Source organism: Equus quagga, chromosome 17 (genome assembly GCF_021613505.1).
Source record: "Equus quagga isolate Etosha38 chromosome 17, UCLA_HA_Equagga_1.0, whole genome shotgun sequence".
NCBI lineage: Eukaryota > Metazoa > Chordata > Mammalia > Perissodactyla > Equidae > Equus > Equus quagga.
The window spans coordinates 1,337,628-1,350,201 of NC_060283.1; the positions used below are offsets into that span (position 1 = coordinate 1,337,628).

General features: G+C 60.8%; 1 protein-coding gene across 2 annotated transcripts in view; it reads left to right on the plus strand.

Annotated features, from left to right (window-relative positions):
- Positions 1 to 1,501: 1,501 nt before the first annotated feature.
- The window catches only part of OSBPL5 (oxysterol binding protein like 5), a 72,914-nt gene continuing 61,841 nt past the window's right edge, over positions 1,502 to 12,574 (plus strand). Inside the window, exons 1-2 of one of the 2 annotated variants that reach the window (XM_046643788.1) lie at positions 8,940 to 8,989; positions 9,782 to 9,842. In XM_046643788.1, coding sequence (XP_046499744.1) covers positions 8,955 to 8,989; positions 9,782 to 9,842 — 96 coding nt within the window. In that variant the 5' untranslated portion in view covers positions 8,940 to 8,954. Of the gene's footprint in view, positions 1,616 to 8,939; positions 8,990 to 9,781; positions 9,843 to 12,574 lie in introns of those variants that run through there. The other variant, XM_046643790.1, reaches the window with a different exon arrangement.

Below are 12,574 nucleotides of genomic sequence, written 5' to 3' on the forward strand. Positions count from 1 at the left end.
CCAGGCTCCTGGCAGCCTTCATGTGAGGCACGGGAGAGCGGTGCCAGCTGGTCTCCCTCCGCCCACCCTGCACAGACCCCTCCTCAGAGCGGCGTCCACCCTGCCGGGCCTCTCAGAGTGGGACCCACCATGGCCACAAGCATCTTGTCTAAGCACTTCTGCATCCAAAGGCCTCGCAAGGTGACTGTGGGGTGGGACTGGGCTAGTCCTGGGGATGAGTTCGGAGCAAGCTGTGGCTGCACGCCCCCTCCTTAACCCGTGGCCCCCTCTGATAAACACGAGGGGCTGGTGCTTCTGTGTCCCAGGGGAGACCACTATCGGCCTAACAGGGTGGGCATGATGCTGAGGCCAGGACGAAGGGATTTGGGAGAGGCCGCCCACCCGGCTGGTTGGGGACAGAGCCAACGTAGGCACTGCTACTCGCTGCTCCCCAAGACAACTTGCTCCAGCTCCAGGGCATGAAGGGGCCTTATGGGTAGCGGCCCCCACAGCCCAGCATGCCACCAGGCTTAGGGGCTGCCCTCGAGGCACTCTAGACCCAGCATAAAGGGAAAGCACCGAAAAGGCACTAGCTGGCCAGCGGCTGTGGAGGGTGAGGCCCATCCCTTGGGCGGGAACAGACTGAGAGGTTCCGTTTGGAAGAGGCTCCGTGCCCTCACCCTCACATGACCTACCTGGTCTGGGGATGCCTGGAGGTGGGACCGGCTCCAGCTTGCCTGGCCTCTGGGGACAGATGCTAGAGGAAGGGTCTAACGATGGAGGCCCAGGGATGCTCCTGAGGCCCTGGAGCCAGCCAGGAGCTCACGCCACTTTACAGCCTATGGCCAAGGGACCGGGGGACACCCCTCACCTCCTCAGCTCCTGTCTGGGGGTGTTTGGTGGAATCAGAATGTCTTTTCTGTGCAAGAGGTTGTGCAGGTCTGAAAAGTTCCCTGGTGGGCAGAAGGGATGAAGGGAACACACAGGAGGGTGGACTCCGAGGGAAAGTCCTGAGAAAGAGGAGTCAGAAGCGTGGCGTGTGTCGAGAGGTCCTTCCTAGGACACACATGGGACAAGGACAAAAGCCTCGGATTTCTGGGGTTCCTCTTGTGTTCTCGTGGCTTCCGTGACTGAGGGAGAAATGGTGACAGTTTCTTGGGTTCAGAAAGGGAGAGGGGCACCTGGCACTCTGGCTAGGGTGGGCTGGAGGTGCGGGTGCATGTGTGACCGTGGTACTCCCCTGCACCCCTAAATGCGAGACCCCCCCTGCTCCCCTCAGGCTGACCCCACTTGACACCACCCATGTGGCCCAGCCTCCTGCCCATTTTCTGAGTGGCGTCCAGGCCGGGGTGGGCGTGAGCCTCAGTGTGTCAGGGAGAGGGGGGCGAGGAAAGGCCGAGCGCCAGGCAGGGACTGGGGTCCCGGGTGCGCCCGCTCCAGCGCGGCAGATCCCGCCCGGGTTTTGCGACCGCCGCGCCCTCCTCCCTCCCCCCATCTTCTCCCTCCTCCCGCCTGCCCACTCCCTCCCTCCGCGAACGCGGTTGGATCAGTCTTCTGGCATTTCCTGCAGCCGGGCTGTGCCGCCAGCTGAGCCCCTGCGCGCCCGGCCGGGCCGGCGCCCCGAGCTCGCCGCACGGTAGGGGCGCGGCGGGCGGGGAGGGGTCCCAGAGAGGAGGCGGGGGAGGGGGCGGAGAGGGGCCCAGGAGGAACCTGGAGAGGGGGCCGGAGGGGCTGCGGCGGGGCCGAGAGGGCCCGGAGCGTCCAGTGGGCCGCCGGCTGCCGGCTGCGGGGGTCGGGCGGCGCCCCGTGCCGCAGGCCCCCGGACCTTAGGGACTGGGGCGCAGCCCCGCGGACGCCGACAGTGGTCGGCGCTGGGGAAGCCCGTCCCTGCCCATCGCTCCCGGGAGCCCCGGGGTGGCGCGAGGACGGTTCCAGGCGCGGGCGGGGCCCGGGTGCGGGGAGCGGCGCGCGCGCAGCTGGGCTCCCCACTTGGTGGGGTTTGAAGGAGTGGGGACCCGGAGGGAAGGTGGCTGGGTCCAGCTGCCTGGAACAGCCAGGTCTGTGCTCCCAGCTCAGCCGACCTGGGGGTCTAGAAGGGGCGGAGTGTGCAGTGGGGTGCGTGCTGCGTCTGGATCCGGGTCTGGGATCCGGTGTCTGGCGTCCCAGCTCTGGGCTTGGTTCTGAGGGGGGCTGTCTGGGGCCACAGAGTGAGGGGCTGTCTGGGCTGAGGGAAGGACCCTTGTCTTCACACAGCCCCACAGCCTGCATCTCTAGGCGACTGGTCCCCGAAAGATATGGAGCCCCAGGAATTGATCTGGGGACATGAGTCTACAGGAGGGCCTTGTGCACTCGAGGACTCCTGGGAGTTAGGGGATGGGTGGGACGTGGGGGGGCTATCAGCAGCCCTTGGGGGCCACCTGCAGCCTGGACTCCCTGGGCACCGCCCCCATCCCCTCCCCCATCGCTGGGCTGTGTGCTGTCAGAAGCCAGCCTGAGTTAGGATTTTGAGAGGCTCCTGGGGGTGTGGACAGGTCCCTCCTGCCCCCACCCATCCTTGGGCTGGGCCAGGCCTGGCCTTGCTGGAGCAGCTGGTTGGATTTCTGCTCTTTTGCCATCCTGGGGTTTTACTAACTTGCTATTCTGTCTACACAATAAATAATTTATGTGTGTCTATCTGTCTGCCTGAGTCCCTTCAAGGTGCCCTTTACAGGCAGACCTCTGTGATCGTCCCCCAGGGGGCAGCTCCCAGGCCAGGGGCAGGCGCAAGGCATCACAGGCAGGGGATGTGGGCACAGCCCTCAGATTGGACCCGTCCGCCCTTGGATCTGTGTGCACTGAGTGGATCCAGGTCCCAGACAGCAGAAACCCCGCCCTCAACAGCAGCGGGCTGAGTGATCTGCGGCAGCGTTTTTAACTGGGGGGCCTAGCCGCTCCTTGAACTTGACGGCTTTGCAGGCAGCAGGCCATTCGTTCAGGGGTGTGTGACGGCTCCCCTCGGGCTTCAAGCTCCAGATCTGCAGATCTTATTGTCCGCCCGCACGTGTGTGGGGCAGGGCCCGGGACGCCGGGGAGGCGGGCACTGAGCGCGTCTGTGGGCCCTGCCTTGCCAGGCTGTGTTTAGAAAAGATGACACAGCAGACGAGCCAAGGGAGGGCCCTCCGACCCAAGTCCTGGGCCCTTGTCATGGGGAGGCTGCTGTGCAGATGTGGAACCCCGGACAGAGCCTCCTGGACGCCAAGTGGAAGGTCCTCTCCTTCCTTGGCCCTGGGGGTCCAGCCACCCCGAGTTGGGCCATGAATCGGTTAAGTCTTGGAAGGTCTGCTCCTGGCTCTTTACGAATGCTGTGCCCCCCCCCCCCCCCCCCGCCCCCCGCCATGGTCCTTATGTGCTAAGAACGTCCAGGATCAGTTTAAATCTCTCTTCCTCGAAGCTTCCCGAGCTGTGAGAGTAATCTGACATGCTGCGCTTGGGGGAGAGAAGAGAAAGTCTTTGACAAGCCACTGGTTTGCAGACACTTGGGTGTCTCTGGCAGCTGTGTTTTGGGGACTTGTGCTTTCTGCTCATTCCGTGGTTAAGGCCGTGCGCACCCGTGCGTGTGCACACAGAGCCTACAGGAGGAGAACTCACCAAGGTGATGGAAACTTGCCCCGCCCCATTCGCATTCATTGTTCAAGGGGCAGGTGTTCGTGGCAGCTGAGAAACCATGCAGACCCAGCTCACAGTTATACGAGGGAGCCTGACGCTCTTGAAGCTATGCCGCCAGGACAGAGGGCCGTAGAGAACCAAGCCACAGCAGTGCACAGTGTGTGAAACAAAGATGCCAGTCATTTTGACATGAAGGAAGCCTGAGGTGCAGTTCCCACCATGGGCTCCACGGATCAGGGAGGTGGAACTGCCTGGCTGCTCGCTGGGTGGCAGGGGAGCCCGGGTGGGTACTGTCGTGTGTTGGGGCCAGACGTTGGTTGGTGCAGAAGGACAGTGCTGCCCTGGGAGGTTCTTTTGCCACTCCCAGCCGTCACCAAGGAACACTATTGCTCTCAGTGCCAGGTCTGCCCCATGGCTACGGAACCTGCAGATCAAGGAAACAGGACTTAGACCAGAGGATGAGCTCTCAGGGTCTGCCTCCAGCCTCGGCTGGCTCGTGACCTTCCCTGTGCCTCTGCTCGTGGGGGGATGTGTGAGCAGATGCTGAGACTTCTCCAGGAGGGGAGTGCAGTCAAGCACAGAGAACTTGGACTTTGGGTCCTGGTGTTCTCCCAGCATCACAGGTGCTCCGAGCCAGGACCCCTGGGAACGTGTGCACGTGGGTGTGGAGTTGGCCTGTGCTGGCACCTACGCTGAGGGGAGTGGGCACCAGCTGTGTGGTCAGGACCTGCCCAATTGAAAGCCAAGGCTTGGGATGGGCCTGGGGGGCAGGACACAACATTGACCCCAGCTTAGAGTTCCTTGTCCAGCGAGGTAGTTGGGGAATAAGCCATCCACAGTAAAGGAATGTTGCAGGACCAAGATGTGGGGCAGCCTGGAAGTGCTTCAGCGACCCCCAAGGAAGGAAACCCTGCAACCAGGATCAGAGACCCGCGGGACGTGGGAGGAGGCAGGGAGGGCTTGATGACCATCAGGAGGGACCTTGGAACCATCCAGCCATCAGAGAATTGCCAAGGTTATCTAGGTCATCCAGCCAGTGAGACAGTCCCCAGTGCTCAGGACATGCGCCTGGCTGACCAGCTCTAAGGGATCCAGGAGACCCACTGGGCCTTTGTTGCAAATCTCAGAGCCAGTGCTCTGCTTAGCCTCCCACGCTTACCTCACATCCACTCTTCTCTCCAGGCCCGGCCTCCGCTCTCCTCCAGCTGCCACCCGCTCCTGCCTGGAGGACCACACTAGCCATCCAAAACAGGCTCTCCATTCTTGCCTCCTCCAGTCCTTCTCTAGCCAGCAGCCAGCATGATCTTTAAAAATATAAACCACATCATGTAACTCATCCGCTTAGAGGCCTTCAGGATTCACACTGACCTCAGAATAAGCCCAGACTCCTTCCATGCCCCACAAGGTCCTGGGCATCCAGGTCCCTGCCAGCCACTGTCAGCTCACCCCACCTCCTCACTCATGCTCACAGGCCTCCAGCCCTAGGCCCGGCTCTCCTTACCCTGGGGCCTTTGCACTCGATGTACCCTCTGCCCAGGATGCTAATTCAGATCTCAGGTCAGATGTCACTTCTCCAAGAGACCCTCTGCACCTGGCTAAGGTGCCCATTCTAAGTGGCTGTGTTTTGTTTTCTTAGGTGCATTGATCCGTATGTGAAATTCTCTCTCTCCTGTATTTGTTTAATTGAATGATTGAATATGGAGGAAGCAGCTGGACCAGAGTCAGGCCCATGGCGGGCACCGTTCACACAAGTGGTCATCGTTCACTTGTTGCCTGACTGTCTGCTCAGGGCTCTGTTCCCGGGGCTGGACACACAGGAGGTGCTCTGCTCATGTGAAGCCATGGCATTGTCTTCACCCAGGGGAAGTCAGTGGCTTGAGACGGGATGGCCCATCCTGCGTCTCCCATCCCCAATCTCCAGCTTCACCAGCACTGGCAGGCAGGAGACCCGACCACCTCCTCCCCTCCCATCCTAGGATGCGAAGGACCCAGCTTGCCACCCTTCCCAGGGGTCCTGTTGTTCCCGAATTAGAAGGGGAACAGGCAGAGTGGCTTACCTGGGAGGAATGCCTAATATTTTATTTGGCAAACAGAGTGGCCTGAATGGCCTGGGCCCTCTGACCCGGGCTGGGCTGAAGGGCTGAAGGGCTGAAGGGCTGAAGGGCTGAAGGGCTGAAAGGTGAGGCTCCACAACTCTTGATACAGATTTTTACAAGGTTTAATGAGAGCGCAAGGAAGGGATCTGGGGACACCCCATCCCACAGGCTGCTGGCCAGGCTGCTCCTTGTGACCAGTCACTTTCCTTGTCCAAGGCCAGGGGAGTTTGCTTCCCAGGTGGAGACCAGCTCTGCCGTCTGAGACAGGCAAGTCCCCGGGAGGGCAGAGGGAGGGATGGCCTGCGGGATGGGCCAGGCCCCAGCAGACGCGATTCTGAGCCAGGAGAGGGTGAGGCCTCCCAGTCCTCCGCAGGCCAGCAGGCAGAGGCAGCGCCTTTGTCCCTTCCTTCGCTGGCTCCGTGACTGCCATGAGCCGGTCCTCAGCCGCCTCCACGCGGGGAAGGGCGGTTCTTGCGGAAGGAGGGAGCACGAAGGCCGCCGGAGGCCAGGCGGTGGCGTGTAGTGCCCGCCTATTGAGGTGAATACGGCAGAGAGTCTATTAAAGGGCTCGCGGCTGCGCGGCTGGTCTCTGGGCTGCGCTGGCGGTGGCGGGCTGTGGATGCCCGCCTATTGGAGTGAATGCGGCGGAGAGTCACTTAAAGGGCCGGTCAAGCGGAAGGTCTCCAGCCGCACTTAAGATACAGGGCGGCTCCTGGTGGCTTTTGTCCCGCCTCCCGCCTCGTGGGAAAGCCCCTTCCCCAGGAGGGAGGGGACCCGAGGGGTGACCAGTGGGCGCACCCAGAAGCCGGACAGGAAGGCCCTGTCCTGCCTTATAGGGTGAACTTTCTCCCCTCCCCCCGCACTCCTGGGTCTGGAGTCACCCAGATCCAGCAGATTCGCCAAGGAGGGCGGGGCAGGGGCGCTTCTACTAGAGGTCCGCAGACGCTGAGGACGTGCTCCGTTACCAGGGGAACCGTGGTAACATTCCGCTGTCAGAGAGCCCAGGGAGGAGGCCCTTTGTTGTGGTTTATTGACCTGTCTGTGGAGTGTGTGTTTTTATGGCTTTGCTGCTTCCAGGGAAGTGAGGGAGCCAGCGTTCAGCGCTCATGGGACTGAGCGTGGGGGAGGGTTTCATGGACATGGGGTGGGGGAGGCCTTCAGGATGCTCTGCGATCTGGGAGCCGCTTGCCAGCCCTGTCCTGCGGTGGGCTCCTCGCCCCAACCCTAGGATACAGAGTGGGCGGACCCTCACACCTCCCGGTTGGAACCTGAAGGCCAGAGTGGCCCTCTGGGGTGGGGGACACTGAGAACCACGGCCAGGGATGGTGTGGACAGAGCCCTCGCCCACTGAGTCCTGTTCCGCCGTCTCTGCAGGGGCCCTTGAACGAGGCCCACTCAGGGCTCTGGGTTAGCAGCATCCAGCTGTCCCCTAGAGGGACAGGACGGCCTCTCTTGCATAACCCTGATCCTGGCGAGCCCCCCTTTGCTGGCCAGGCCTGGGCTGAGCTGGGCAGAGAGGTGGCTGACCCGCCCCCCCAGGCCCTGAGGCAGACCCAGGGCTGTGGGACAGTGGGGAGGGAGGCTGGGGTAGACCCGGGGCTGTGGGACAGTTGGGAGGCTGGTCCGGGCTCTGAGGGACTGATGGATTCAGGGAGCACGGTGGGTTCAGAGGCCTGGCCCAGGAAGATGCTCAGGAATTCTTGACCCCGGGCGGGGGCACCAGCAGTTTCTCTGCCTCCTAAACCTCCGTTTCCCTGTCTGTGAATCTGGGCCCACAGCAGTCCCTGAGAAGTCACGAGATGGTCCCATCCATGCATGTTGGGCGAGCCTCAGCTGCATGTTGGTGACTCTGGCATAGCTCCTGTGGGTGGGGAACCGGACCCCCAAGGTGGGGCGCACAGTAGGGCTTTGGGGGTGCTGGGGGGAGAAGAGCTGGGACTAAACCGCAAGTGTAGTGAGAAGCCCCCCCCACACCCCGACCTGGCCTGAGAGCTGCGATGCCAGCCCCACTGACTGTAGAAGGTGCCCTGTCTGCTGAGTGAAAACTGAGCCCCAGCAAGCCTCGGCCTTGGGTTCCCTTCTCGCTCGTGCAGGCTCTCACCTGAGCCCTCCTGCTGCCCCTCCCCTGTGAGAGTGGTCAGCCCCCGGGGCTCACGTCTGCCCATCTCCCACTGGAGAAGGGAGGAAGCTGGGCCCCAAGAATGGCCGGATGTCGCCTCGTGGCATCCTCGACCCCCTTCTCCTGGAGCAGAGGGAGAGAGCATCCCACTGTGAGGGGAACCCTCATCACTCCTGCCCCCCACAGGCAGAGAGGTGCTCGGTTTTCGCTTGGGGCTCCTGCGAGAGGGCAGAGGTGGCCCCTGCTCTGAGGCTTCCATCTGCCTCTGGAGCCAGCAGCCCGCCCTGAAGGGCAGGTCCCCGAAGGGCAGAGTGGGGCTGCTGGGAAGAGACCTGGTGCGTGGTCCCACGAGGCTGGGAGTGTAGGGGTGTGCAAGAAGGTGACACTTTGACCCAGAAACGTAAGAATTCATCCCCAGTGTGTACTCCTAAGAGCGAGGCCCCTCGGGAACAGGGCCTGGCTGCTGGTCCATCCAGGTGGCCACTGTGTGGACCAGCCTTGCTGGTCCGGCAGGCTGGCTCATGGAGGCTCTTTTGGAGAGGGGGACAGAAGTGTCCCCTCTAGGGTCAGTCTCTGACATGAACCGCTAAGAGCATGTGCTTCGGCTCTGAGGCCTGCCGCCGCTGGGCCGCCCGCCCTCAGCCCTGCCCTGCATGCGGCCTTGCAGCCTCTTTCCAGTGCAGCCCCACCCCAGCATTGGGGTCCCACCATCAGCAGCACAGCCAGTGCCCGTCCTGCAGGAGCACCTTCCAGCTGGCGCCAGTGGGCAGGCTGGGCTGGTTTTTCCTTCATCAGCTCAGGGGGAAGTGAGGGAGTCAGTCCTGGGGCATGCCCTGCCTTCTGCTCTGCTCTCCCCGACTGCGGGGGCGCTCACTCTGATGTCACTCTGCCTTAGTGTATGCTGTTCCCTGCCTGGGAAGCCCTTCCTCGGACTCTGTTTGGTGCGCTGACTCAGCCCCGACGGCAGCCGTACTCACTGGGTCTGCACGGAGCACCCGAGGTCTGGGGAGCTCAGCTCCAGGCAGCAGTCTCTTCAGGGTGACCTTGCTGGCTCCCCAACCCCTCTCCATCTTTTCCCTTCTTCTTTCCGGTCACCGGCTCCTCCTCCCCAATCGATGAGGACGTGTCGCTTGTTTCTCCTCCAGCGTCAGTGAGCAGCTGCTTCTCTCTGTTTGGTTTGGGTGTTTTGTTTTACACAGAGGCAGGTGGATCTCTCCCACGTGAAGCTGGATGCCCTGGTCTGTAAACAGTCCCCTGTGAAAGGTGCTCCCGGCTTCCTCGGGGTGGGGGTGGGGGGGTCCGGGAGTGACCCGTCTGACCACAGGGACTCCAAGCCGCGTGGTGGTTGGAACGCGGGCACAGCGGTGGGACTCCCCCGACTCTGACACTTCACCAGCCACAGGGCCCTGGCAAGTCCCTTATGCTCCTGTTCTCGGTTCTCCCATCTGGCATCGCGGTGCCAGCCTCCCAGGCAGGAGGATGTGCGTGGAGCGCAGAGCCGGCCCCCAGGGAGTGCTGGATCAGCGGGCCTCGGGCTGGGTTAGGCTCTGCCAAGCCACTTAGCTCTTGGAGCAGGGAGGGACTCTCGCCTGATGGTTAATTAAAACTTTGATTAATGATTGTGGAAGATTAAACAGGGGAACCAGCCAGAAGAACAGAACCGATCCCCACTTTATCAGGTGGTGACACCTGGCCCTCTCTGCTTCCCATTTAAGAGCTGAAAGTCCCAGCGCGCGAGCCCCTGCCTGCCGTCCCGAGCCTCCATTCGCCCTGCTTCCCGGAGGGTTTCCACGCTGCTGATGCTCTCAGGCGTGTTTTTATGCTTTTACCATATATGGATGAATCCACAAACAAATGCAGCTCCTTTGGCTTCTTGACAGATGTTACATGACTAATGTTCCCGTTGTGTCCTTTCTTATTTCTCATCATTTTGGAGTTACAGAGAAGTTGCAGAAACACTTGCACGTGACCTTTTGCAACCTCTGTGTGCTGTGTGGTCACAAGTGAGTATTCCTGGTCCATTTTGCTTGCTTTGTATAAGTGTGTCACAATTTTTTTTCCGTTCTCCTGTGGAGGGACATTCGGGTTGTTTCCGTCTTATCCTTGGAGCGCGTTGTGTGTCTGGTCTCCTGGGGCACGTGGATGGGAGCTCCTCTGGGGTTTCAGCCTGGAGTGGGATCTTGGGGTCCCAGGGCGCAGACCTCAGCAGCCCAGCTGGACGTCAGCCTGTCCCCTCGAATAGATGGGGAAGAAGCACCACAGCGAGCGCGGAGCTTAAGTCACAGAGCTTCCTGCACTGGGAGATCTTCCCAGGCCCCGGGCCCAGGGTGGGTGCGCAAGGACTGCGTCTCCTGGTGGGGCGAGGGTCCTGGGCTCGCCGTGTTGTCTGGGGTCAAGATGAACTTTCTTAGCAAGTGCGTTGACTTTCCTGGCCTTGGAGGCCCACCTGCCGATCTGTCCTCTGGAAAGATCACAGGTTCCAGCATCCTGCTGGAGGGTGAGGTCCTCCAGGCTACAGGCTGCGCAGCTGCTCCCACGGGGCGTGCCATGCAGAGAGGTTTTCCAGGGTCCCCCGGGTTTCCCAGTGACCAGCACATTTTGTTAATTAAAAACAAAAAAATCTGTAACATGGTGACTCTAGTTGATGACACTGTATTGTGTCACTGAAATACGCTGAGAGAATAGAACTTAAATGTTCTCACCAAAAAAAGAGATAAATATGTGAGGCGATGGATGTGTTAATTAACTAGATGGGAGGGGTCCTTTCACAATGTGTAATAGTATAGCAAGCCGTCATGATGCACACCTTAAATGTCTTATGGTTTTATTTGTCAATTATGCCTCAATAAAGCTGAGAAACAAATAGGCTTCTCCTGGGATGACCAGGGTCCGGGGAGGGTGGGCTCCGGGGGGCGGGGGGCGGGTCTGCAGGTTCTGCTGGGAGCTGGTTACAGCACCAGGTTGAAAACACACACAACCGCCCTGCCAGAGATGGGACACAGAGGGGCGTCTGGCGGCCAGTCCCAGAGTGGTGTTTCCACGTGGTCGTGACGTGGGTCACGTGGCTGCTGCGTGGCTTGTGTGGTCTCCTGGGGCACAAGGGCCACGTGCCATTATGATGCTGGTGACCAGCTCTGCTGGGTGCTCGACGCCACCCCAGAAGTGTCCAGTCATCAGCTCTGGCTGGGAAATGGCCCAGGCAGGATTCGGGCTCCTGTGCTGGGCATCCGTCCTGGGAGAGAAGCCTTGTTTCCCCCAGTCATCTGGGTGTGGCCAGGAAGGTGTCCCCTTCTCCCAAGGGTCCTTGGTGCTGACCTGTCCACCTTGGGGAGGCCTGGTTGTGTGAGTGTGTCAGTCAGCTCAGGCAGCTGTCACAAGTATCATGACGGGCAGCTTGAACAACACTGACTTTCTTCCAGTCCTGGAGGGTGGACGGCCGAGATCCAGGTGTGGGCAGGGCTGGTTCCTCCTTGGCATGTAGACACCGTCTCCTCCCTGTGTCCTCACATGGTCGTCCCTCTGTGTGTGTCTGTGTCCTGATTGCCTCCTCTTATAAGGACCCCAGTCACTCTGGATTCGGGCCCACCCTAGTGACCTCATTTTAACTTAATCACCTCTTTAAAGGCCACATCTCCAAATACAGTCACATTCTGAGGTGCTGGAGTTAGGACTTCAGTATATGAATTTGGGGGACACAGTTCGGCCCATCACAGTGGGCAACAAGCGGCCAGACTGACCACGGTCCCCAGCACGGCAAGCAGGCTCATCGGTGGAGTCCCGGACTGTGGTTCTGTTTTTATTTCCCATGAGGACCAAAAGCTTGCAGGGGGTAAGATTTTAATGTGCTCAGAGCCTTTGGTACCCATGAATGTGTGAAAATGTTTTTGGATTCCAGTCCCTGAATCTTGACGGTTTTATATCCGCCTGGGCGCCCTGGCTCAGCCAGCATTTCCACCGCCAGGGCCCAGGATGGTGCCCTACAGGGCCCTGCCCTCTGCCGTTCACATGCACAGAACCACCAGCTTGCTCCCTCGGTCTGAGCTCCCCCTGTGGCCGGAAGTCCAGTCAGGCATCTGTCCAGCACTTGTAGGGCCAGCAAGCCTTTGGCCGTCACGTCCTGCTGCTCACTGGCCACCTGCCCACAGGGCCATCCCCTCTCGGCCCCAGCATCCCAGGCCCGGATCTGCTTCCCCGTCACTCTTGCCTCTACTCCAGTCCAGCAAACACCCCCTCCACAGTGGCCCCTGGAAACCAAAGGTGACCTTTCCCTCACGCTGGGTGAAGAAAGGGGACACCACACCAGTGGGCGTTGGTTCTGATGCTCACAGACCTTCTGTGCCGACAACTGTGCACGGAGTCCTCAGAGCCTGCCAGGTCTGCCCTCCTGCCCTGCGCTCTAGAATGCAAGCTGGGGGGTCTTCCCCAGGGGTCCCCCCAGACCTGAGGGGTGCCCTCTGTGTGCCGTCCTTGCCAGGTGGTGTGGGGCTCGTGGAGCCCTCCACCCCGTACTCAGGAGGTGGGGAGGACTCAGCTGTGCAGAGCAGCTGCTGTTGAGGAGGGGAAGTGATGCCAGGAGTCCCAGACAGGCGCACTGTATGTGGCTTTCATATCTGGAGCCCTGCTGAGAACTCCAAATGCTGCAAAAAAGGGAAAAAAGACCTTTTCCACACAGCTAAACTGGGCCTCTGTCCATCACTCTCGGTGCAGCCAAGTGGGTCCCTTGGGAGCTTCCCCC